General features: G+C 66.8%; 4 protein-coding genes across 6 annotated transcripts; 1 reads left to right on the forward strand and 3 right to left on the reverse strand.

The window, feature by feature from the left end:
- Positions 1 to 1,013: 1,013 nt before the first annotated feature.
- On the reverse strand, positions 1,014 to 3,565 carry FUT7 (fucosyltransferase 7). The gene is made up of 3 exons (XM_004756897.3): positions 3,482 to 3,565; positions 2,697 to 2,836; positions 1,014 to 2,603 (listed from the first exon to the last, which is right to left on the reverse strand). Exons 2-3 carry the CDS (start codon positions 2,707 to 2,709, stop codon positions 1,588 to 1,590), a joined length of 1,029 nt encoding a protein of 342 aa, XP_004756954.1. The 5' UTR covers positions 2,710 to 2,836; positions 3,482 to 3,565; the 3' UTR covers positions 1,014 to 1,587.
- A 659-nt stretch (positions 3,566 to 4,224) lies between these two features.
- Positions 4,225 to 5,195, forward strand: LOC101688087 (translation initiation factor IF-2-like). Its single transcript, XM_004756898.3, is given in 2 exon segments — positions 4,225 to 4,783; positions 4,786 to 5,195. Coding segments are annotated over 2 exon segments (969 nt in total).
- A 2,727-nt stretch (positions 5,196 to 7,922) lies between these two features.
- On the reverse strand, positions 7,923 to 13,556 carry NPDC1 (neural proliferation, differentiation and control 1). Its single transcript, XM_045082769.1, has 9 exons — positions 13,322 to 13,556; positions 10,626 to 10,772; positions 9,413 to 9,547; positions 9,143 to 9,316; positions 8,988 to 9,054; positions 8,818 to 8,902; positions 8,660 to 8,739; positions 8,414 to 8,510; positions 7,923 to 8,296 (listed from the first exon to the last, which is right to left on the reverse strand). Exons 1-9 carry the CDS (start codon positions 13,431 to 13,433, stop codon positions 8,228 to 8,230), a joined length of 966 nt encoding a protein of 321 aa, XP_044938704.1. The 5' UTR covers positions 13,434 to 13,556; the 3' UTR covers positions 7,923 to 8,227.
- A 1,586-nt stretch (positions 13,557 to 15,142) lies between these two features.
- On the reverse strand, positions 15,143 to 20,494 carry ENTPD2 (ectonucleoside triphosphate diphosphohydrolase 2). 3 transcript variants are annotated; one of them, XM_004756895.3, is made up of 9 exons: positions 20,298 to 20,494; positions 18,907 to 19,024; positions 18,261 to 18,411; positions 17,923 to 18,082; positions 17,616 to 17,843; positions 16,879 to 17,133; positions 16,677 to 16,796; positions 15,794 to 15,922; positions 15,143 to 15,709 (listed from the first exon to the last, which is right to left on the reverse strand). In XM_004756895.3, the coding sequence occupies exons 1-9, from the start codon at positions 20,412 to 20,414 to the stop codon at positions 15,506 to 15,508; spliced, it is 1,482 nt and encodes a 493-aa protein (XP_004756952.1). In that variant the 5' UTR covers positions 20,415 to 20,494; the 3' UTR covers positions 15,143 to 15,505. The 3 variants fall into 3 exon arrangements, with proteins under 3 accessions (XP_004756952.1, XP_004756951.1, XP_044938703.1); XM_004756894.3 differs by having other exon boundaries at positions 15,794 to 15,928; XM_045082768.1 differs by lacking the exon at positions 20,298 to 20,494 and adding an exon at positions 19,681 to 20,205 and having other exon boundaries at positions 15,794 to 15,928.
- Positions 20,495 to 24,711: the final 4,217 nt, after the last annotated feature.

The raw sequence follows: 24,711 nt of genomic DNA on the forward strand, positions 1-24,711 counted from the left end.
TCCTTGCAGACGGGGCGCCCAGGATGCTTGAGGAGACTGAGGCCGCGCCCTCGGCGAGGGGCTCCTCTCTCGGCCAAACCCGAGAGCCAGCCCGGCGGCGGCAGGTGGCACTGAGTGGAGCGGACGGCGCAGGGGCTGCAGCGGCCCCGGTGGCCAGCAGAGGGCAGCAGAGGGCAGGGAACCCAGCCCGAGCCCTGCCGCCTCCTCCCTTCCCAATCTCAGTTTCCCCACTTGCCAACGGGAGGGGCAGACCGCGGGATGTCCAGGGTCTGGGGTGCACATCCGGGATGCACATAGAGGGCTCCCCTAAGCTGATGGCAGGCTTGGGGGGACTACAGCTACATGCCCCTCCCCAGCTCCTTCTTTACAATGGGGCAGGGCAGGGGGGGCCCAATCCCCGGTCCTTATCCCTGGTCAGCGTGTGGGGCTAGGCCAGGCCAGGAAGTGACCGGCAGGCCCTTCCCACAAGCCACTGCCAACGGGGAGGGCAGCTTCCTGCCTGCAACTGCCCCCCACCCCCATCTGGGGCAGGGACAAATCCTGACCTCTGCCCCAGGGGAGCAGCCTGTTGGGGCCCCTACCTGCAGTTCCAGCTTCTCTTCCCCGCCCCCACAGGCAGCCTGCCACAGGGGTTCCCCTGGTGCCGCAGCGTACTCAGTACCCCGTGCTGCCCGCGTGTGCTGTCCACCACACTGCCCAGACACCCCTGCAGCCGGAAAATGAAATCCCAGGGCCTTCAGGACCAGGCTCCTTTGACCCCCCGCCCCCGTCCAGGTTTCAGACCTCAGCACCCCCTACTTTCCACCCATCTTGGCCTTTTGGGGGTCAGGGAAAGCTCCCTGGTGCCGTGCCAGTCAGGTAGCAGGGGGAGAAGGAAGCTGGCAGGCACAGGCAGAGTGGTGTGGGGGAGGGACCCTATCAGGACAGGGAGGCCTGTGTGGCGGGGGTGGGGCGGGGTGGGTAAAGCTGCGGGGGAGGGCACACACCACACGATTCAGCACACGCCATTCTTGTCTTCCTTTCTTTACTGATCGCTGACCCTCCCAGAGATGCAGGCTGGCCGGCTTGTCCTGGCGTCCCCGGACCCGGCTCCAGCACAGTGCAGGCTGTGGGTGATGCACCTGCACGGCCCAAGCCAAGGGACCTCGGTGACAGAGGAGGTTTGGGGGCTCAGAGTTTTCCCTCCAGACTGCAGGAGGCCCAACCCCTGGCCTCTCCCAACCGCTGTCTGGGACAGAGGATCCCACGGGGGTTTTGTCGAGGTGGGGAGGGAGGTCCTCAGAGGTCCCTGGGAGCCTGTATCTTAGATCAACTCTCCACATGCACCTCCACTAACTCTCTCCCACTCTCACCTTCACCCCCCCAATGCCTGCTCCAGTGTCCGCCAGCCTCCTCCTCCAGACAGTCTGCCCGGACCAGCCCACTCCCACCTGATCTCTGCTTTCCAGTTTCTAACCCAGCCTCTGCACTATCCTGATGGTGTGTGGGGGCCGGATGCCCAGTGGTTTGATTTCAACACCCAGCCCTTCCACCCCCACCACCGGCGCCCAGCCACCCTCCTCAGCCTCCTCCTCGTCGGGCCAGAGCTCAGGCCTGGAACCAGGCCTTGAGGTCCCAGTACACCTGGCCTCGAGGCAAGTGGGGGTATTGGGCGCAGATGGCGCAGAAGCGCTCGCTCCAGTCCTCAAACAGCCGCACACGGAGCCGGTCTCGCCAGGCCAGGTAGCGCCGGTAGCTGCTGGCGTTCACGCCAGCCAGGAAGGAGGCCAGCTCCTGGGCCGAGCCGAAGTCGTCCACGTGCACGAAGGCGTCAGCTGGTGCAAAGGCCTCGTAGTTGGCCCTCGGGGGCCCCAGCACCACGGGAACCGTCCCGGCTGCCAGTGCGTTGCGCCAGAACTTCTCGGTGATGTAGTCTCGGTGCTGTGAGTTCTCGAAAGACAGATAGAAGAGGTAGCGGGCCACGGTGGGCAGCAGGCAGCTGGCGCACAGTGGCTTCCCGTTGGCGCGGCCGAACACGTCCACGCGCAGGTGGGGCGCCAGCCGCCGGTACAGCTGCACACGCCGCTGCCGCGCCTGGAAGTTGCTGACCACCCAGGCCGCCACCCCCTTCTTGGCCGGCAGGGGCGGCGCGGGGCCCTCGTGGGGCTCCAGCCGGCCATAGGGCACGAAGATATCAGAGTCTCGCCGGTAGCTTAGCACCCAGTTAAAGATCCCGCCAAGGCGACCGAGGCCGTGGGTGTGGCTGGGCGACTCCATGGAGGCCCACACCCAGGGCTGCCCCCGCGGCCGGCTGGCCAGGGGTAGGTGGGCCCGCCGGGTCTGCAGCTCGCGGTGGTGGAAGACCACGGCATCCGCGCTGGCCAGCAGGCTGTGGTTGGTGCTCAGGTGGCAGTGGGCCACGCCGTAGCGGGTGCAGGTGTTGCTGGGCAGCTCGGGGGGCTGGTCGGCGAAGGGCCAGTGCCAGATGAGGACGAGGAGTGTGCGCGGGGGCGCAGGGACCCTCACGGGGGCCGGCCGGAATTGCCACAGGAGCCACAGGGTGAAGAGGAGGGTGGCTCCGGCCAAGGCCCCCAAGGCCCGAAGCCTCGGGGAGGGGCTGCACCCTACATGGGACACAGGAAGAGACACTGTCTTCCCGCGGTCGCCCGTGGGCCCCGTCCCCCCAGCCCACAGCTCCCCGAAGATCAGACACTCACCAGCCGTCCCCATCCGCAGCTCCCAGAGTCAGCCACCCAGGGCACCCAGAGATCTCAAATCACAGCAGCCACTGGGCAGAGACGCCGTCCAATCACAGCCACAGCCCCTGCGCAGCCCTGCTGGAGGGAAGCCCTTTCATCTGCTGGGACAGAGACTGCAGGCTATCTTCCTGCCCCCGCCCCGCCCTTGCCCCCGCCCCCGCCCCGGGGGACCTTGGCATCAACCCCCCTCCTCACCCCCCCTCTCTGATCCTCTCGCTGCTGGGGGGAGGAGGGGCACCCTCAGGGCCCAAGATCAGGCCTCCCACCCCTGCCGGGCTCTGGGAGGCCTGGGGATGACCCGCCGGGCAGGCAAGTTGGGGAGATGCCATCGCAGGTGGAGGCGGCCCCTGATATAAGGACCCCACCAAGCCCGCTACCCCGACCCTCGGCAGCGTGGCACCCCTCCTGTGGTGGCATCACCCACTTCCCGCTCAGCGCCTGCTCATGCTGTTCCCAGACCCTCCGGCTGCAGATGTGCTGTGCTTGGCTCTCTGCCAAGAGGCTGAGGTTTCTGTCCTGGGTTCCAAGGGGGCTACCCCACCCCCACCTCACCCCACCTCACCTCCAGGACACCTCATCCTAGAGCCCAGATTCCAGGGGGGCGGGTCTCTGTCCCTGGTCCCGGGAGTGTCAGACCCCATGAGGCCACAGCACAGGCCCACGTGGGGCAGACGCCAGGCTGGGCTTGGCCCCCGGCGGGGGTGCCCTGCAGGACCACTGACCACTGTGCTTTCTTTCCTCACCCAAGGACACGTGTCCACAGAAGTCCCGTGGTCCCGGACACCTGGAATGAGCTGCTGACACCGCCGAGAGGGGATGCAGACAGGGCCTGCCCTCGGGGACTCCAGGCCCTGAAGCCCAGGATGGGGGTGGGGACAGAGAGGGGGCTTTCCAGACTGGAAAGGGAAGGAGTCGCTGTGTCCCTGACGCTGGCAGGTAGGGACTGGCTCCTGGTCCAGGAAAAAGAGGGCAGGAGTCCAGAGGCTTTCTCCTCTCCCCACCCCTACCCTCGGACCAGCCCTGGGGGCCCAGGCCTGGAGGTCAAGTTCCTTCCCCTTCTGCTCCAGTTCCTCTGAGCTGGAGAGAGCAAGTCAGCCTGATCCGACTTCCCCTGAGCTCTGACCTGCTCCCCACTCAGCCAAGCTGGTGCCCCGCCGGCTTCCTCCCCCCGCCGCTGCTGGACCCCTCTCGGTCCTGGATGTGGCAAGACAAGGACTGGCCCTCGGGTTCTGCGTCCGGAGGCCTCAGGCCGCTCACGTTCTTGAGGTCCTTGGGATGGGGGTCATGGAAGGAGGCGTGAACAGGAACCACGGCCTGGGTCAGCTGCCCCTCGCCATCCTGGGGGCTTTCCGCCACCCCGCGGTCCCCCTCCTGCTTCCCTCTTGGGTGCCTGGGGTTGCTGGCCTCCTCCAGCTCCTGCCTGTTGGTGAGGACCAGACTGGTCTCGGGGTAGGGGTGGGGAGCTGGCGTGGCATCCACGGAGGAGATGGGCGAGCGCAGGAGAGGGGGGCCGTGGGCATCTCTGAGGCTCCACAGACCCGGCAAAACCTCTGAGCTGCCATGCGGTGGGGCTTTGCGCAATCTCCCGGGAGGGAGGCAGGCGGTAGGATCTGGCGGAAACCGCCTAGTGGCCTGTGGTGCACCGGCAGCTGCCAGGCCTGACTGCCTGGGGTGGGCACCGGCAGCTGCCAGGCCTGACTGCCTGGGGTGGGCACCGGGGCTCGAGGAGAGCCGGCAGCTATGGCCGGTCTTGGTGCTTTCAGCCGCTCGACGACTAGGGAGATGGCCACAGGGGCCCTGGGCCTTCGGCCGCACCCTGGCCTCTCTGCCCCAGCAGGGGGACCGCAGAGGAGCCACGCCCTGGCTTCCGGCCTTACTCCAGCCCACCTTTCCGTGGGGCGGGCACCCTGCAGTTGGTGAGGTGTGCGAGGAGCCGATCCCGCCTCTGGCTGCCGGCGCCCCTGCCCTTCCTGTTTGCACGGCCAGGCTGGCCGGGGCCCCTGCCACAGGCCTCACCCCTACCCACAGACTGCCCCCTTCCTGGGTGGGAAGCCAAGCAAGCCTCCCACTCTGCCCGGCGTCTGCTGCCCCCCGCCCGCCACACCCCTGCCAGCTCAGGTTGGCAACCACGGGGCCCCTGCCGTGGGAACGTGCTGGCTGGGAAATGGGGCCCCGAGATTTGGTCCAGAAACAGGTCAGAGTGAGAGAGCTCTTGAGCAAAGTGACGGAGACCGCACGAGTCAAAGGGAAAGTGGGGGCCTCATCCTCCCGCTCTGTGACTCACTGGGACCCAGGCGGGCACCGCACGCCAGCACCACAGCCCGTGAGCTTCTGGGAGTCAGGGGCGCACTGTCCCCCCCCGCAGCCCCGGCCCTGGTCCCACCGCGGGGCCAGCCTCCTGGGGGGCACCCGCTGAAGAAAGCGCAAACTGGAGGAGGCCAGGCCACTGGCCTGTGACCGCCTCTCCCTTGCAGGCAACAGCACCGAGGGCAATGGGGGGCAGACCTGGCTTTAGCCCCAGCCTGGGGGTGCCCCAGGGAGAGAGCACCCGCCCGCCCCAAGGCTGAGCTTGAGCAAGGCGGAGGCCATCCGCGTGCCCAGACGGCCCCCTGGCGGCCGAGCTCTGCAGTCAAACGCTCTACCCCTGAGCTCCGCCCCCCGCAGCAGAGCTCTGAAGCCATCTGTCCCCCGCGGAGGGAGCGCACACTTGACGGTCGAGGACAAGTCGGGGAACACCTTCGGAAGGTGGGTGCACAGAGGGGCTCCCAGGCCAGGGGTGTAGCACGAGGGCTGTGCGGGAGCCAGCTGCAGCGGGCGGTGGGGGAGGCGGCTCTTCTTTGGGGAGCCGCTGGGCGCATGGGTGCCGGCCCGCACCTCCCTCCCTTCCTGCCCGAGCCAGGGGCCACATGCCCCTCCTTATGCAGGAGCCGCTGCAGGATCTCTGTGTCCCGAACCCGAGCTTGGCTCAGCTCTTTCTGCACCACACGTGCCCTGGTGGGCGGCACACCTGGCGTGGGGGTGTTGCAGGGGGCCTGGGAACCAGCCCGGCCAGCTACCCCGGCGGACAGGACAGTGAGGGTGACCTGCAGAAGAAGCGCGTCATGTCCTGGAGTCTCCAGATGGAGAGGTTCCCGCCTCGTAGGGGCATGGCTCAGGGGCCACGGCACCCCACATTCTGTGCCCAATGTGCTCTGACCCTCAGGGTCTTGCAGGTGTGGGGGCATCTCCCAGCAGAGGAGTGTCATCTCAGGGTCTGTGCTGGCTGTGGAAATTTGTCCTCCATGCTCAGACAGGGTGCCAAGCCAGTTAAGTTTGGCCAAGGGGCTGAAGCATGGCGAGCTCTGAGGGCAGAGACTAGATCAGCCTTTCGCACCAAGAAGGTCACTCTTGGTACGGCCTTGCGACGGCCGCAGGAGTGGCAGCAGGGGGCACTGAGGCTACAGGTGGTGTGGAGAAAGGTAACGGGCCCCTTGCCCAGGATTGGGGTCTCCAGAGTCCCTGTGGAGATAGGGCTTTCCTGGACCCTAGGCCCCACCTCAGGACAGCCCACTGCTCTCTGGGGCCTATGGGAGAAAGTGTGGTTGTGGGAGTTTAGACAAAAGCAGCGCCTGGCTCTGTCTGGGCTAGCCTGAGGTCGACGGAAGCCAGAGGAAGCATGGGGGTGGGGGCAGTGGGCTGCTGAGCGGCGAAGCACCCTGTGCCAGGTAAGCTGGCTGAGGGAGACCCCAGGGCCTGGAGGGGACCAGCCCCGGCCCTCCCTTCCTGGACCCAAACGTTCCTGTCCTGTCTCACTGCAGTTGCTCCAAAAGGGGGGCCCTCCTGCCTGGGGCCCTGGGACAGGTTGGGAACCTCTGAGAAGGTAGAGAAGGCGGGGTGCCCGCTCTCTACCCAGGTCAGGCCCACGGGAAGTGTGAAAGACACCGGGCCCGACCCCAGTATCAAGGGGAATCTCCCGGCCTGGGCATGTGGCCGACAGTTCGCAAGCCGGACGGCCTGGGCCTTCTGGAGTGAAGCTGGGGCTTGCCATGCCCCATCTTCTCTGTGGTCACCTTCCCTAGTGGCACAGATTAAGTGACCGTGGACAGGTGATCCTTGCCCGTCTGTCCTCACCTCACACACTCCTGTCGTCTCCGGCACAAAAGGGAAAGCAGGCTCCCAGCTGAGGGCCAGCCCAAGGCCACAGCCTAGGAGTCGGAGTGGAGGGGAGGGACCTCCAGGGCAGTCTGGACGGGCCCTGGTACTCTCAGGATAAGCCACTGGCTCCAAGCAGGGGCAAACCCATCTCCCCCAGCCCAGCCCACCGTCTCTCCTCAGGGACCATCTGCCCCAAACAGACCTTGTTTTCCCTCTCAGGACGCCTCCCCAAGACACCACCAAGAGCTTCTGCATCCAACCCCCCCACCCCCAACGGGGGACAGGCAGGCCCCACCCCCGCCCTCGCCTGCAGGAGAGCCGGCTGCTCCCTGGGCCCCAGAAACTCCTCTCCCCGCTCAGCCTCTGTACCCCCGGTGGCACAGGGCAGCCCCCACTCTGAAGGTCACTCTGCCCTTCCACAGACCTCCATGCTCCTGGGTGGGTGGCTGGGGTGGGCCACGACCCCCTCCTGACATTCAGGGTCCCTGCTGCCTCTCTCTCCTGGCCCGGCCTGCCCTGCCCTATCGGCCTGTGAGGAGCCTGTGCCCCTCGGAACCCCCTGCCCCCCGTGGGCTGCAGGGGCCCCAGGGCCTCGTGGCTCCCATCACAAGCCCACGCTCAGGGCTGTGCCATGTTCTGCCCCGCCTTCCGGCCCAGACGGCCAGTCGCAGACACGGAGGTTGGGTGCCCGCCACCCTCACACCCCTGCTCCTTTTAGCACACGTGGATTGGGACCTTTCAGGGCGTGGTACCAACTCTAGACCAGCCCCCCCCCCGGCCCATACCGCGCTCCTCCCCTACTTGAGGCAGAAGTTTCGGTAGGGGTGAGGCCTACAGGAGAAAGAGAGCAGGAGGAATCTTGTGTTGGTAGAAAAACAAAGCCGCTCTTCCCCAGCAGGCGGTGAGTCCCCCTCTGCAAGCAGAAGCAGGAGTGCGGAGATGCCCCGGCCATCTCTGGGAGGGCCGGAGGAAGCCCCAGGCCTCCACTCCAGCGTCCGTCCACCGTGGCCCTAAACGGTGGGATGGAGGTCAGTCTCCAGCACACCAAGATGACAGGTTTGAAATGTATTTTAATCGTTGTCAGGATTCCTCATCCTTGCCTGGTCTCACGGTTCTCCCTGTCCCCTCATTTGGGGGTAAGGACTCGACAGGACAGGTGCAAGAAGAGAAGGTCCCGGCAGAAGGGTGCTAAGTCTCCTCCGTAAGGGGTTCCCGCCCCCACCTCTCTGGTGCCCTGGCCCAGCCACAAGCACACCCACTGTGAGAACAAGGTCTCTTTAACGGGAACCGGTGTGCCCTGCCCCTCCCCACCCCAGGGCCGTGTAGTCCTGGAGAAGGGAGAGGCAGCCTTCAGGTCACTGTGGCAGGGGCGCGGACAGCGAGGAGTGGTCGAACAGCGGATTCCGGACCTCCATCTCTCCGGTCTGTGGAGGCCGAGGTAAGGCAGGCGGGGCATGGGGCGCACGGGGCAGCCCCCACCCCGCGGGTCCCCACCGCCGCCCCCGCCGCCCCGCCCCGAGGGCTCCTGCCACGGGACTCACCGGGGCCAGGCCCGGGCACTCGTAAACCGTGAAGTCACCGTCTTCGTTCTCCTCGTCTGAGGACAAGGACTCCAACTCCTGGGGCGGCTCTTTATGCCTGGGTAGGGGGCGAGATCGCTAGGGCCTCCCACACCCTCCGGGCGCCAGGGGCTCAGACCTCCCGGGGGGCTCGGCGCCCCTCGGCCGGAGCCGGGGCGGCGCAGGTGGGGGCCCGGGTGCCGGGGTGCCGGGGTGGGGGCCTCTCACCGCTCCAGGCACCGCATCTGCTGCCTCTGGTGCTGGTAGTGGTACATCTCGGCGCTCTGCGCGAGCCTCTGGTCGCCGGGCTGCGCGGGGAGAGGGCGGCGGGGGTCAGGCCGTGGAGGCGGGGGCCGGAGGGGCGGGGCCGGGGCGGGGCCACGCACCGAGATCCCGGGCGCTGCGGGGGAGCCGGGCGCCTGCGGGGCCGCGTAGTCGGCCTTCTGGGTCAGGCGGACGTCTCGCTGCAGCCTGCGGGGAGCGGAGCCTGAGACCCGCGGAGCGGCCGCCCGCGGCCACCCGCCGCCGCCCACGGCCGGGCGCGCCCCGCGCTCACCTGCACCAGCACAGGGCGGCCAGGGCCAGGGCGGCCGCGCCGGCTACCGAGCACGCCACGACGAGCACTGTGGGGAGGAGGCGCGGTGAGGGCGGCCTTCTGGGCGGGGCCCTGCCTCCTGCCCACCCAGAGACCTACGGACCCTCCAGACCTACCGAGGGCGAGTCCGTCACCGCGCCCGCCCCGGGGCTCCAAGGGGGCCACGTGCACGGGCACAGAGGACACAGGGGAGCCCAAGGAGGTGTGGGGCGTGGGTGCGGGGGCTCCTCGAGTGGAGGGGGGGCCCAGGTCGGGGCCCTGGCGGCGCTCTGAGAGCCCCAGGGTGGCCGCTGCAGAGAGAAGGCAGGTTAGAACACTAGGACCGGCCAGGGGTCAGGCCCCCGCCGGGTGTTGGTGGGGAGGGGTGGGAATGGGCTGGGTCTCACCCGGCTCCAGCGGCCGCTGTCCAGCTTCAGGCTGGGGCTGAGCCGTGAGCATGGAGTGCCGTGGCTCCTGCCGGGCCAGCTCGTGGGCCAGGAAGTCAATCTCATCTTCCAGTCTGGGCCTGGGCAGGCTCTCCCCTGGAGACGGTGAGGGCCCATCAGGCAGGTGGAGAGGCCCCCAACCCCAACCCAGCCACCCCAGCTGTGGGCAGCCCTCCAGAGGAGCTGGGGTCCATCCAGGCGCCAGACACCTTGCCCAGACCTCCTCCTCCCCCCAGCTTCCTCCCAGGCACGGGTGGTGGCCAGAGGACTAGGTACCAGCCTGCAATCCTGGCCATCCCAAGTTGCCTTGGTGACCGCTGAAGGCAGCCCATGTGCGCAGCAGCTTTCCCAGGCAAGTGGGAGCCGGGGCAAGGGAGCGGAGGTGTCAGGGGAATGCACCGAGGCCAGAGGGCTGCCCTCACCCTGCTTGTTACCCACGCATCACCCCACCCCTTCTCTGCCAAGACAGGCAGCGAGTCTTTAAGAAGAGGGAAGAAGCCCCATTCTGTCCCTGTCCCCACCAGTTAATGGTAGGAACTGAGAGCAGATATCGGGATGGGGCTGGTGGCTGGGCCCCCCGCTCCCCGGTCCCAGCCACAGCCCCACAATCCAGACAGCAGCTCCAAGGACACACTCTACACAGCAGGGAAAGAGCAGAGCGCCTGCCGCCTTCTGAAGCAGGCCCGCGGGGTCTCCTTCCCCAGCCCGCCTCCTGCCAGGAACACATTCCTCCTCTGGGAAGGTCCTCCTGCCCCAGCCGACTTCTCTCTGTAATGCTCCATCCCACCTGAACTCACTGAGGAGCTGGCCGTGCAGACCTTCTGGGCTCAGGCTGGCAGGGAAGGCCCATGGGTTGCACAGTGTGAGGAAGCCGTGGAGAAGTACACATGGGGCAGGGAGCCAGGGTAGCCCGGGGCGGGGGGGATGGGGGACTCTGATTCTCCCTCTCCTGCGATCACCCCAGCATCTCACGCCAAACACCCCTTGCCCTGATAGGGGCTAACTGCCCCACGCCTCAGCCAGCTGCCAGGCTCTGGGCTTGTGCTATCTGGAAAGATCCCTGGGCCCCTCGGAGACATAAAGGGCTCCACACACCAACAATACTCGGGGTCTGAGGCTGAGTGACAACCGAATCAGGGCAGGGGAGGGGGAAGCACATCTTTCTCTCCCATACCCACAAGCCGGCGTGTCCTGGGCACACAGTGTCCCTGCGGGTCTTCCTGGAAGGGCTGAAGGCAGGGCCCACAGACATGCGCGCCGGGGGGGCACCGCGCCCGCCTCTTCAGGGCACAGTCCAGGCTCCCAGGACAGGCAGCTGCATCTAGAAAGGAAGCAAAAGGCAGAGCCAGATCACGGCCCTGCTTGGCCCAGCCCTGGCAGAGGCTGTCCTGCCTGGCAGCCCCTCCCCCCAGAGCTGACCCAGTCTGGCCCGGCTCCGGCCATTGTTCTGGGCAGGCCCTTCCTCCCGACAGCCAGAGACCAGGACCAGGAAGACAAGCAGTCCCCACACTTATCGGAACTCCCCTGCCCCACCCACTCCCGAGAGTCCACTCTCCAGGCCTGAGCCAGCCCCGTGCGGAAGCGGTCCTGTCCAGGGCCAGGCAGCCCGGGAGGTCCTGCCTCCTGTCTCAACGTGCCCTCCATCCAGGCTGGGAGCCCTAGAAGGCGAGGCCCGGGTCTCTTTCTGCCTCCGGGGGAGCCGCACACGCTGTCCACCCAGCTTTCCCACCACCTCGGGGCCGCCCTGCAAGTCCCATCCTGTCTCCCCACTCCCTACAGCAGAGCTGGAAGGTGGCCCGGAACAAGGGAAGACAGGCCCTCCTTCCTGTGTCTGGTCTCCGGAGCACAGAGAAGCTGCTGGTTTGGGGAGACCAAGGATGGGGTCGGCACATCTCACCTGGTTGAGATACAAAAACCAGGCCAGGGTCACTCCCGCAGTCATGCTGCCGGGGACTGGGGGGTCCCTGGGGCTTTGGCCCTGGCCAGGTCCCTGACTTTGGGCCCAAACTGTGGTGTCCTGTATAGATGGCCAATGGTTCTCATCCCAATGCTGGGGGATGGAAAACAGTAGCCCTCTATGCCTCAGTTTCCCTTCTGGGATACAGAAGGTGAGCTGCCTCCAAGCTAGGGAATGCCCTGAGGCTGGAACACTGGTCCCAGTTACAGGGCAGCAGAGTCAGAGAATCTAGGAAGACACCAAGCAGGACTGTCAGTCCTGGTTGAGGAGGCTGGGCTGGTGTGTCTCTGAAGGCCCAGGACTATTCCTCTCAGCATAGCCTCAGCCCGCCCTGCAGGAGGGCCACTGGGCCCAAGGTACGTGGGGGATCAGGGAGTGCTGGCTCTGTCCTTCTCCAGACCTTGGCTGGCCTGCCTTGGTTTCCTTGGTAACCTGACTCTCCCAGCCTCCTAGCTGTAGGCAGGAAACTCCGGCAGCCCTGGAAGCAGGCAGCAGCTGGCGGACTCCCATCCAGGGAACCCCCACCCTGTACTACCTGGGTCAACAGACAGCAGCATCAGAGAGCGGGGCTAGTGGGCTACTGAGCCGTTCAGCCTAGGCCAGCAGATCAGTCTGGACCCCATCCACGAGCCAGGGTGCTTGGGGAGTCAGGCAGTCCCCGCTCAAGGTGCTGAGAACCCAGAGTGCGCAGGCCAGGGGTTGGTACCTAAAGCACCAAGTTGGTTCCAGGTTCTGGGTTCCAGAGGCCTCCCTACACTCCCCCGCCCCCAGCCTAGAAAGACAGGGGTGCTGCCTGGCTAGTCTGCGGAGAGAGCCACTCCAGCCTCGGGGTGCAGGAAGAGATCCCAGAACAGTGGCAGCCGGAGAGTGGCTGGCACCACACCCTGCATCTGGGAGAGTCTATAATGCTAATGAGCAGCGGGGAGGGCACCTGGGCACCTGGCCACCCCCGCACTCAGCCCAAGGCTGCTCTGCCTTTCCTCCAGAGGCCCCACCCTGCCTGCCCCGGAGCCAGGTTCTCTGCAGGCAGCCTCCATTTTCCTCGGTCAGCCACACTCCAGTCTCCCGTGCGGGGGTGCTGTGGCCAGGAGGAGACCACACACACAGAACCACAAGGCCCAGGCTGGCATCCCACTGCGTCACTTCTTGGTACCTGTTTTCTCATCTGTAAAATGGGCTAAGAATAGGCCCTCTCCTTTGGCCCTGCCAGAAGTGAATGAGCTGTCTCCCAGTTCAGCCCTAGGGTGGGGGTGCATTTGGGACTCTGGGTTCCTGCAGACCTTCTGGCCTGGAGCCTCAGTGCCCCTCTGGGAAGCAGGGCGGGTCTCCCAGGACCCTGGGCCCCTCAAGGTCTGCCCCCAGTGCAGAAGAGGGACCTGGAGGGCAGCACCTCCTGCCTCCACTGAAGCCCCATCATGCCCCCAGGCCTGGGACAATTCAGACCCTCAGGGCAGCAAAACAAGGTTCGTGCCCAACACCACCTGAGGCCTGGGGACAGGCAGCCCAGTGCCGCGACCCCGACCCCAGGGCAGACACCAGCGGTGCGGCCGGCAGGCTCCCAGGGCCGGGCCCGCACCCGCGAAGCCCAAGAAGCGCCCACGCAGAGACGCGCCCAGGACCGACTCCCCGCGGCGACCCCCTCCCCAAACAGACACACAGCGCAAGCCCACGGCCGCAGAGACCAAGACAGGGCGCGCGTGAACTTCGGGGTCGCCGCCGGGAGCCCAGGAGCGGCCCTCGCCGGCGGAGCCCTCCGTGGCCGGCGGAGCCCTCCAGGCCGGGCCTGTTTACCCCATCCCGGGCGAGGCGGGGCCTGCGGCCCGGGCGGCGGCGGGGCGGGCGACGGCGCCGCGCGGCCCGGCGGTCCCGGGCCCCGGGGCGCCCCGCGGCCTGCGCCGGCGGCGCTCGCTCACCCGGGCGGGCGGCCGAGGCTCCGCGCAGGGCCGCGCCGAGGACGAGGCCGGAGAGCAGCAGCCGCAGCAGCCGCAGGTGTCGCGGCGAGGGCGGAGGGACGGGTGTCGCCATCCTTCAGCGCCGCCGCCGGGGCTGCATGGCACCGCGCGGCCCGGGGCTCGGCGCGGGCTGCGGGCGCCGCGTCGGGGAGGCGCGGGCGGCGGCGGCGGACGAGGGGGCGGCGGCGGCGGCGGCGGCGGCGCTGACGCTGCGGCAAAGGATCCGGGACCGAGGCGCGGCGGCGGGCGGCTCGCGGGGACTGCGCCTGCGCGCTCCGTCTGTGGGGGCGGGGCGGCGCCTCCGGGCTGCGCCCCCGCCCCCTTCCTCCGACTCGGATTCCGCCTCCCTCCAGCCCTCGGGGCGCCTGGGCTTCGGCGGCCTCCGCGGCCGGGGGTCTTCTCTGTCCTCTGCATACCCGGTGGGCCTGGGGTGGGCTTCCCCAGGATGCATTTCCCGCGGGTCCCCTCTCTGTCGCCGATTCCCACCCAATCCCCAACCTCCACGCGGCTGGAGCACGGGGACCTGCCTGGGGCCTGCAGGCCCGAGCCCCGGGAACAGGGGACGCCAGGCGCCCGCAGATAGAAAGGTGCGTGCAAAGACGCACCTGGGCCCTCGGAGACGCGTGATAAAAGCAAACACACGCCCAGAACGGGGCCGGTGTTGGTGACCGCGGTGCTTGGAATGGGGCGGCTGGTCTCAGTGAGGCCACCAGGGGGCAAGAGGGACCTGGAGCGCCTGATGAGGGACAGCTGGGAGCTGTCCACGGTCCCTAGGTGACAGCCTTCAGCTCCCTGAGGCCCTGCGACAAAGAGCAGCTGGCGTGGCACCTGCTGCCCCCAGAGAGGACTCCCACCCACCCCACCTGGGAAACCACCCTCTGACTCACTGCACTGAGAGGACAGGGGTGAGCCCCGCCACTGGATGCTTCCCCTCAGCCAGCTGTGCCTCAGAGCTCCAAAGAGAGGGCTGGCTGCCTCCAGGTTCTGGACTTTCGACACCCCGAAACCCTGCAGAACTGCAGGCATGCGAGCACAAGCACCGCCATTCTCCCCCGGGGCCACTGACCAGACAGAAGCAGTGTCTGTGCTCAGTTTCTGGAAAGGTTGGAGGCAGGAGAGCAGCCCAAAGCTAGCCTCCCCACCCAGGATAAACCAGTGCTCACAGGAGGCCGCAGGAGCCCCGGAGGGGGGGAGATGGGGGGCTGGTACCTCCCCTGGATGCTGAAGAGGGCACCTGGCAGGAGGGGAGGTGTGTCCCAGCGCCGCGGCACCTGGGCTTTGCAGCCAGCCTCCCCGCAACACGCTGCCACCTGAGCGATGGGGCCCTGCCTTCCTCCTGGCCCTCATCTCAACTCGCCCTAGCACCACTTCTGGTGGAGGGCCCACCCCACACACACACCCCCCCCGGCCCCTTCCAGCACAGAGCGGCCAGTCCCACCCCTTTCCACCGCCTCCACCTCCCCACCCTCACCCCAAGCCAGTCCCAGGCCAGGGCCCGTCCTCACAGACCTGGAGGAGCTGCGGGGGCCTTGCTGGCTGGATGAGACCCAAGGGACTCGGGGACTTTCTCTTGGCGGGTGGCCCCTGGCTGCTCCGGGTGCAGCTGTGGAGCCGGGGAGCAGGGTTCCCACGGCTCTGTGCCTGCACCCACGAAGGAAGAAAGCAGGAAGAGCCTGGAGCCACCCTTGGGACTCGCAGCTGGTCTTCCTGGCCAGCACAGCTGTGGGGAAGAGGCCTGGCAGCGGCAAGGAGACCCCGCCCTACGGACGTCCTCTCCAGGACTCTGGAAAGAAGTTTTTATTACAAAATTTTCACAAGTAGGCGCTGCATTCCCAGCCAGTGGGCTCTGACCCTCCCCCTCATACAGAGTCAGACTTGGGGAGAGGCTGCTCCAAGCGCCCTAACTCCACTCTCTGCACACCCAGCCCCGGGGTCGCCAGCTGAGGGCTGCGGGGTGTCTGAATCCCCCACCCCCAGGAAGAGGAGGCCCAGGGGACCCCGCAGGCTGGAGGGGGCTGAAGCAGGCAGGCAGGGTCTGGACCCCATTCCCTGTGGGCGAGTAAGCCAGCGTCCCCCGTCTGGGTCTGGGCAGCGCTGGGGTTAGGATGGGGGGGGTTCCTGAGGGCCGCTGCCCCCAGCCCGCCCCTAGATGGCGCTGGACCCCTTGGCCACGCACGCCCGGCACAGCAGCAGGACGGTGGCGGCCAGAAGCAGGATGGCGGAAAGCAGGACCAGGACGACCCAGGCCCCGAAGTCTGTGCCCTTGCGCAGCGCCGGCGGCTCGGCGGGGATCATGTTGGTCAGGTTCAGCATGTAGCCGAGTGCCCAGCCCACTGTGGCATCCCCGGCCTGCGGGCGAGGGGCATGGCCTCAGCCTCCATGCGGTCTGGGATGGGGACCGCCCCTCCGCGCCCCGGGACCACCGGCCCCCACCTTCTTCTGGAAGGTCACCCCTCCGAAGGTGCGCTCGTGGAAGCCGTAGCCGCGGCTCAGCAGCTGCTGCATGAACATGGCCCCAGCGCAGTAGTGAGGCAGGTGGGCTCGCTGTCCCGGGGCTCGAGCCTGCAGCTGGGACGCATGGGGGATGCCGTTGGGCCGGCGACCCGCTGGAGGTCTTGGCCCACGAGGAGGGGTGGCCGGCAGCGGCGTGCTGTATCTGCTGACCCCAGCACACACCCATGGGCACGGAGGGGCCGGAGATGGCTCAGTGGCCAAAGGGGTCTCCACCCCCAGGCAGGATGGTCCCCTCCAGGACCAACAATATGACTTTTGGACGGCTGTGGGCTGCCCCTGGTTTGGAGGGGGCCCTCGATGGGACAGCAGGGATGGCCACCCCGGGAGCAGCAGGCTGGCAGCAACCTTAGTGCGAGGTCAGGGGCCCAGGAGAAGCAGCAGGCCTTCAGCATGGACCTTGGGCGAGGCTTTTGCTCCCCCACTTCCCCACCCCCCAGGTGTGCCCGAGACTAGACACAGAGAAGATGGGATGGGGCCTCTGTCACCTCCAGAGCCCCGAGATGCTGTTTCTCCCCAGGTTTGGCACCCCATGCTCCACCTATGAAAACGCCACTTCCTTCACTCGACACGCGTCTGACCAGCGGCAGAAGCCGGAAACCTGGAAGTCGTCTTCAGAGCCTGGCTCCCCTACCCCTGAGCTCTGGCTGTCCTGCCTGCTACAGCCGGTCCCCAACCCACTTCACTCGCTGGGCCCTGCCACTGCAGGGCCTTCCCTCTGTCCTCCAGATCTGGGTCAGGGAGGCCTGCTGCTGGCCGGCCGGACCCTCTCGCCTAGCCCTGGAGGAGCGGGAAGGAAGTTCACCTCGCTCCACGTCTGGTTGCACACTGTGACCACCGCGACCTCCAGCTGCTGCACGGTGGCCACCGAGAGCCCCATCACCGTCCTCAGGAAGTCCATGGTGTAGAAGAAGGCAGAGAAGGCCTGCAAGGGCGCTATGGTCACCCCGAGAACAGGCCCCACACGCTACAGGGCACCCGCCCCCGTGCCCCTCCCCTGCACTCACGATGAATTTCCCAGCCACAGGGGGCTGGAAGATGCCATTGAAGGAACATCGGGAGAAGCGGCAGGAGGAGAAATTGAAGAGTCGCACGACAAGGCTGCGGCAGAGGGCAGGGTCGCTGGTCCCAGACAGGCTGACCCTGGCGCTGCTGTTGAAGGCCTGGGGCTGCTGGGACGCCACGCACGGAGACTCGTACACGTCCTGGGGCAGCACTTGGGTGGAGTAGCCCCTTGGCCAGCAAGGGTGGAAGCCATGGGTCTGGGGGGAATGCAAGGTGCGGCGTGCATCACCCCTTTGCCAGGCTCTGCCTGCTGCCCTCAGCCCAGGCTCTTCACAGAGCCTCCCTCTAGGACCTGCCTGGTGAGTTTCCCATAAGTCCCACTTGGGCAACATGGCTTCTGTGCTCAGGTGCACTCCATGACTCCCCGTGTCTGCTGGACAGCTCGTTCCTGCCCCCCCGCCCCCCGGCCAGGCACTCCAGGCCTTTGGAGACCCAGCCCTGGCCCTCCTTCCTCCCCAGCCAGGCAACGTCCAGACCCACCCCCACCGCTTGGCATTTGTGACTGGGAGACTCCTCTGCATCTGTCCTGCCAGCTGGGGAAAGCCCGGCTATGGCTTCTGCTGCCTAGAGCAAGCCCCTCAGTCCAGGCTCTGCTCTGGACCCCTGGCTCCCATCTCTTCTCACCCCCTCCTTCCAGGAGGGCACAGTGGTGCGGGTGGGTGGGGGGGTCATGGGGCACCTGCAGTGCACTGGCCAGCAGCCTCAAGAGAACCTGGTCCCGGCCATAGCAGAGGAAGCTGTGCGTGTAGACGCGGTACGGCTGTCCATAGAGCCAGAGCTGGACCTCGTTGGCTGGATCCTCCGCCGGGCTGGCCGTCTCGAAGGTGATCTGAGTGGAGGCGCCCCCCAGGTCCATGGCCCCCAGCGTTCCCTTCCTCGGCCGGAACCACCGGCCCACCCAGCCATACTGTGGGGAGCAGAGGTTGGGGTCAGCCAGCAGGTGGGCCCCACGCCCCCTGGCTCACTGGGCTGGCCATCAGGCCCACCTTGATGAAGTTCTCCAGCAGGTAGTTGGCGGTCACCCAACCAAACACCCCCTCATCCTGGCCCGAGAGGATGTGGGCACCACGGAAATCAAAGGGATACTGGGTCAGCGTCTGGGTCACAGCCGCGAGCACACTGGCCGAGGCCTCTGGACTGGTCATGCTGTAACACAGGGAGGACTCTGAGGGACAGCCTCCGCGGGTAGCTGAGATCCTGCTGCTGCGGGCACTCTGTCTGCCCAGGGCCACAGCGGAGGGTGTGCACCAGAGTGGTGTGCAGGGGACTACCCTGTGCTAAGCCTCTTGTGGAGATGGGGAAGGTCAGGGCCGGGCACACTCACTTGAGCAGACGCATGCCTGCTGTGGCTCCCAGGTAGAGGGGAGTGTCCCCGTGTCTCTCCTTGGGCACCTGCTGAAGCGCCTGGTCCAAGCACTCAACGAGACTCTGGCCCGCCCTGGAAGGGTTGTCCGCGTAGCTGGAGATCCCCCCTCCTAGAGGGAGACAGGGAAATGGGCCCAATCCTGAAGGGCAGCCCCTAAGTGAGCCATGGACTGGCAGGATTGGGGACCTTGGGCTCCTAAACCAGGTGGCGGCTTAGACACCCCTTTCCAGCTGCAGCCTTCAGAGACAAAGGGGCCCACCTTCCTGGGGGCCACCCGGTCTCCCAGGCTGCCACCTGCCCATGGGTGTGCACACAGGTGCCAGGGCAAAGCACGAGGCCTGCCCTCCTCAGGGGCCTGCTTGGGTGTGCCGGTCTTGGGCCAGGGAAGGCCCAACCTCCCAACCACCGCCTGGGGCTTTCTTCTCTGAACTGCCCCTAGCCTTTCTTTCTGGGAGGCTTCTGCAGCTCCTTCCTGGAGCAGGCCCCAGCCACATCAAGCAAAGGAGGCATCGAGATTCTGGAGGGTAAGGCCAGAGAGGGCCCCTGAGGCCCTAGAATGAGTGGGTGTCCAGACTAGGGGTGCCTAGGGCTCAGGGGACCTTACCATGCACGTCACAGGAGCTGTGCTGGCCCACGATGCCCGTGTCATTCTCCTTGTCTGCGGGCCACTTGTAGATGAACATGGATGTGTGTGAAGAGCCAGCGTCCAGGACGATGCCATACTGGGAGTGGGGGTGACGGTAGGGTCAGCTGGGGGTGGGGCCTGAGGCCATGCCCTTTGGCCCCCCAGCTCTCTACCCGATCCCACCCCATGGCAGGGCTGGAACCTCCAGAATGAAGTGCTGGGTCTAGGGCAGCAGGGACAGCCACGGAGACGCAGCTTGGCTGGGGAGGCAATGGGCAGGCAGGGCGGACGGCCTGGAGCCTGTCCTCTTCTGACTACGGGAACCTTTCTGGTGAGGGAAGCTCAGGAGCTCTGTCAGGGTCAGAGGAGTCCTGGGACCACCCCTGGAACCTGGCCCTGGGGACATGAGATCCCCAGGTTCCAAGAGAGAAAGCGGCTGCAGGAGCTCCCTGCACTCACTCTGTCTTCCTCTCCTCTGTCCCCGCCTCTCTGACCTCAGCCCAACCTCAGGATCTGGAAGCATGCCTGAAGACACCCCCTGCGACAAAGCCAGCCCCCGTGACAGCTAGGTCCTGCCCAGCTGAGAGGGCCTGTACGGGCCTTCCTCGCAACCCCAAGGGCCAGGGTTCCTCCAGTGAGAGCCCCGCTGGAGAACGTGCCGTCTTGAGTCCAGAAAGGGGCCATTGTCGGCCTCTTCCCCAGCCCCCCAAGCAGCCTCAGCGCGCTAACCCTGACCAGACCACACAGCCTCACCTCCTCTTTGCCCTTGGCTCCAGAGCACCCCTCCTGCGGGCTCCCATCCTGGGCTCCCCAGGGCTTGGAGCACCCACTTGCCCACGCCAGTCTCCGTTCGCACAAGTCCAATAAAGAAAGGATCAAGGGAGTTGGCGGGGCTCCTGGAGACTGGACGCAGATCTGGCCTAGTCCACTCCAACTCCTTCAGGACCAGCCCAGCCTCCCCCGCTAGGCACCCAAGGGCTGCCCAGGCGCTGTCAGGGTCTCCCGGTAGGTGAGGAGGAGTCCTTAGGCCCCAGCACCTGTGGCTGAACCTGGACCAGATGCGTCCCCGGGGGCCACAGGGGGCTGGGGGCCAGGGGTCCGGCCGCAGCCTGCGGCGTCCAGGGCCCGCATCTGGGGGAGCGGAGGGACAGCTCCTGGGCCGCGCCCGGGACAGGCTCCCGGAGGTCGCGGCGAGCCGGGGAGTTTCCGGGACTCCGCCCCGCCAGGCCGGGAGCGCGGGTGGGCGGTGGAGTGGGGGTGGGGGTCCCGGGCTGCCACGCGGGCGCAGCCGGCCCGGCTCGGCTCGGCTCCGAGCCCCCCGCCGCGGGGTCCGCTGGTCCGCAGACGGCGCCGGCTGCCCGCACGCGCACCTTGAGGGCGGGCGGCTCCCGGACGTCGCGGGTGGGAACGCACAGCAGCAGGAGCCCGGCCAGCCCCGCCGCGGCCAGCAGCAGCGGCGGCAGCAGCGACAGCATCTTCCCGGCCATGGGCGGACGCGCGGGCGGACGAGGCGTCGTGCAGGGGCAAGGGGCAAGGGGAGCGCGGGGCCGGGGCCGGGCGGGTAGGCGCCCGGGGCGGGGCGCGAACGGGCTGGGGCGGCGGCTGGTCACGCCCACGGGCCCGCCCCCCGCCCGCCCCGGCCCGCCCCCCGCCCGCCCCGGCCGGCCGGCGCAGGTGGGAGAAGTTGCGGCTGAATCACCCGCGCAGCGCGTCCCAGCGCCCACCTTCCTCCTTCCGGGCCGCGGGGTCCCAGAGACTCGTCCCCTCCGCGGGTCCCCCCGGCCCCTAGGGCTGGCTACCAGGGTCTGCCTGTGGGCCCCCGCGGAGTCCCCCGCCCCCCCCCCCGCGCGGGACCGAGAGCGCTCCCAGCCCTCTCTGGGGGCGTCTGTGGGCTCGTGGCCCGAAGGCCTGCACCGAAGGGTCGGCTGGGCTGCTTCCCAGGCGGCCTTGTTCAGAGGGTCAGGCAGCTGGAGTGGCCAGCTCTTCCCTGGCCCAGTCCTGAAAGGACCCCCCCCCCCAGCAACAGGAAGTACATGGGTCCCCGACAAGGTCCCCGCCCCACCCTCAGAGCAGAGAAGAGCCTGGGTCGGTGGTGCTGACTCAGCCCGGAGCCGCATGGCAGGTAGCCGCAATTGTATGACCGTCGGGCCAGGCCGTAGACACCACGTGGACCGCAGCCTGCAGGCCCTTCAAGGTGCGGGGGTGGAAGATGGGGGGCCTCAAAGCTGAGCAGCCAAACTGCCTCACCCAGCCCTGGTCCCAGGGTGATAGGTGAGGGCACAGAGAGACAAAGGGGCAAGACGGTCACAGACACACCAAGCTGAGAGGAAAACCCAGGCCCTACCTCCTGGCTCAGGGTCTGGCCCATCCCTAATGGGGAGGAGGGTGCCCGAAGGCTGGGCTGGGGAGGCAGGAGGGAGCAGGAGGAGGGCCCTCTGCCCGCAGGACGAGGAGAGGAGAGAGATCTGGACCTGTTCGCCCACTCACAGGTCCCCGGCTGGCAGGGAAAGGGGGGGTGTGGGGGGGCAAGCGATCAGCCAGCCCCGGACCTCAGCTCTGCCCTTAGTGAAATGTCTGGCCTCTAGGCTTCCACTCCCCACCCTCCCTGTGTGCTAGCCTGGCCCGGGCCACCCCCATGTCGCGCCCTGGGCAAAATAGGAATCCCATCCACGAAACAGCAGGGAGCCGTGCAGCCAGGCCAGACCACTCTGGAGCGCCAGTGTCTGGGGGTGGGGCGGTGGGGGGCCAGAGGGGGGCCTTTGACAGGGTCTAGGCAGCATCTCGGCTGGAGCCGGCTGCAACAATCGGGCTGGGTTGCTGCCAGGCTGAGGGTCTGGTGTCACAGGCCTAGTGAACAGCCTTTCTTTCAGCTCTGCACCCCAACAACAGAAGGGGTGGGAGTCCCAGAGATGGCTCAGCCTCCTCACAGCCCCATCTGGCTGGGCTCCAGTGGAGTCTCTGGGTGTGGCCAGCACAGGGCTCCAGGCCCCGGATCCTGCCAGCACCCCTCCTCCTTCTAGGCCTTTCTTCTGCGGGGAAGGCACAGAAGGGGGAGAGGCCTGCAGATTAGATTGAAAAGAAAAAGACAAAAGCGGCCCACAGGGAGCCCGGGGCAAGCGAGGGCGGGCAGCCCGCAGGCCTGTCCCCCACATGCTGGTCCCCAGCCCCCACACCTCATCCCACAAAGCCAAAGCCCTGAGCAGGGCTCCCTGATGTTCTGGTTGGTCCCACCAGCCGTGAGACCCACCAGCCATGAGAGGATGGGGCCAGGGTGGTGGAGGCCTGGACGCCACAGGGCTCGTGGCAGGGGGCCCAGACTAGTCCCAGAAGAGAGGGCAGGCCAGGAGTGGGAACAGCCAGGACGAAGCCTGGGAGCGCATTCTCTCTGAGACAGAACGTGGCCGGCCACATGCTTCCTTGGTGCAGAGACGCCCTTCCTTCCAGAGTGGAAGGGGGGCGGGGGGGCAGGAAGGGGGGGTTCAGCATGGGAGGGGCCTCTGGGAACCCCGGGGAGAGCCCCAGATGTGCCAAAGGCGCCTGGGTCCCGGCAGAGGCATGCAGTTGCAGAGAGGTGCGGGGAGAGGGTCCTCAGAGGAGCCGGACCTCCCAGGCCGGGGACCTTCGCGGAGGCTAGCTGACATCTTGGCTCTGCCTGCCCCAGTCTTGGCATCTGTGGCAGAAGCATCTTTGCTGCTAAAGACCCCTCACTCTGTGAACCTGAAAAATCAGACTACACACCACGCGCTCCCCGCCGCGGCCTGTTTCTGCTAAGTCTGCGGCCACGGGCGCTGGTGCCGGCAGGCGAGGCTGGGGCTGCGTGTCAGTGTTCTGCCCCGAGCAAATCCTCCCTTGTCTTCAGAACGAGGGTGTCGTCCGCTCCGGGTCCGTTTCTCTGCATCCCCGCGCGCGTTGGGGACTGCGCCGCTTGGAGGTTTCTGGGACGCCGGGAAGACGAGGTCCGAGATCTTCCCGGCGTTTCCCGGCGCCCTAAGAGACGGCGTGGCACATCCGTCCTGTCTTCTGCCAAGCGTCTGCTAAATTCTTAGCCCAGTTTCTAGGTTGTCTTTCTGCATGTGCCGCACGGCCATCCTCCAGCTGCGAGGTCCCAGAAGCTCTGAATTGGTCCGAATGGGTCGTTTTCCTCGCTGTGGTCTTGTGGGTGCCGCGAGCCGTGGGCCATGGGATGCTCTAAGTCACGCTCTCCAGCTTTTCCTGTTTGCTCGGGGCCAGCCTTTGGCCCACATGGGGGTGGTTTGTGTGTGAGGCGCCAGGGAAGGGCTCCAGTTGGCATCCTCCCGCGCGGAGAACTGGCTGTCCCGGCCCTGGGGCCACGGGTCAGCCTTTCGGGCCTGGTGTGTGGGGAGCGCTGTCCCCCGGCCGAGGACGCGGGTCCTCCTCCAGCTCTGGCACCGGCACCTGCCCCCGGCCCGGCAGTGCGGGTGTGTCTTCCCGTCTGGGAGCACAGCCCCGTCCCCGCTCCCCACCTGTTCCTGGCGCTCTGGGCTCTTCCACGGAAATTTTTAGAGCCTGTGTCGGATCACAAGACCCATGACTTTGGGTCTACACTCCAGTTGTGGTGGCACCGTTCGTGAAAAGAAACCCCGCCAGGGCAGCGACCCGAGGCCAGAAGGGGGACCCCTGGAAGAAGCGCGGTCGCGGAGCCCACAGGAGCCCACGGGATCTCAGCGGGACCCCTCGGGGGCCCACGGGGCGGGCCGCGCACTGCCTCTCCTGGAGAAAGCAGCCCCGGCAGCTCACCAGCAGGCATCGCCTGGAACCCCTGCTTTGCTCCAGCGCACTAGCTTCGGGACCTCCTCACAGGCCCTCCTCCCCCTCCTAAAGCAGCGTCCCTCTCCTGTGGCTTGCCCGGCAGTGGAGTAACCGGCAGTGGAGTAACCGAGGGCGAGGGCGGCGGCTCACGGCGTTGCGGGGCGGCCCACACCGCATTCCCCTTTCCTGCAAAGCAGCTCTCTGGCTGGGATTTCAAGGCCAGACCAGCAGCATAAACGTTTCCTCCAGAGAAGTGTCCGCAGCTTTTGGATTTCCTCTTCCTTGACTAATCGGCAGAACTTGACTGAAGGACACTCGGCCTGGCATCTCGCTACCGTTTCCGACTGTGATGGTGGGTCGCCAGTCTCTCTCCGTCATCCTGGCACGTCAGGAGCCCTGGCACGGCTGCTCTATCTGTACATGTTCCGGCACGAACGCGTTCATTCCCTGGGACCAGCGCCCGCCAACGCAAGTGCTGGCTCGTGCTTGTGTTAGAGCGCTCCAGACGGGCTCCCTGCGTCTCTGCGAGCCAGACACGGATCTGGGGGAGCGGACTCATGTCCTGGTGGGAGCCGGCAAGTCTGCCGTCCGTGGGGCAGGTCAGCAGCTCGGAGACTCAGGGGGGTGGGGCGGGGGTCCTGTTGCAGGCTTGAGCCCAAACAGCGTCTGTGCGTAGAATTCTTTCCTCTTTGGGGACATTACCCTTGTCTCCTGAGGCCTTACACTGATTGGGTGGGGCCCACCACGTTCTGGAGGGTGATCTGCCTCCCTCCAAGTCTCGTGATGGGAATGGGAGTCCTACTGACATGTCCCTTCACAGCGACATCCGATAGGGCTTCGGTTGAGCGCCTGGACCCCATACCCCAGCCAGGGTGACACACAAAATTAACTAACCATTGCAAAGGGTAACTTAACTTTAGTTTTTGTTTCTTTTTTTTTTTTAAGATTTTGTTTATTTATTTGACAGACAGAGATCACAAGTAGGCAGAGAGACAGGCAGAGAGAGAGGGGGAA

Source organism: Mustela putorius, unplaced genomic scaffold (genome assembly GCF_011764305.1).
Source record: "Mustela putorius furo isolate JIRA1106 unplaced genomic scaffold, ASM1176430v1.1 tig00000596_pilon_pilon_pilon, whole genome shotgun sequence".
Taxonomy (NCBI): domain Eukaryota; kingdom Metazoa; phylum Chordata; class Mammalia; order Carnivora; family Mustelidae; genus Mustela; species Mustela putorius.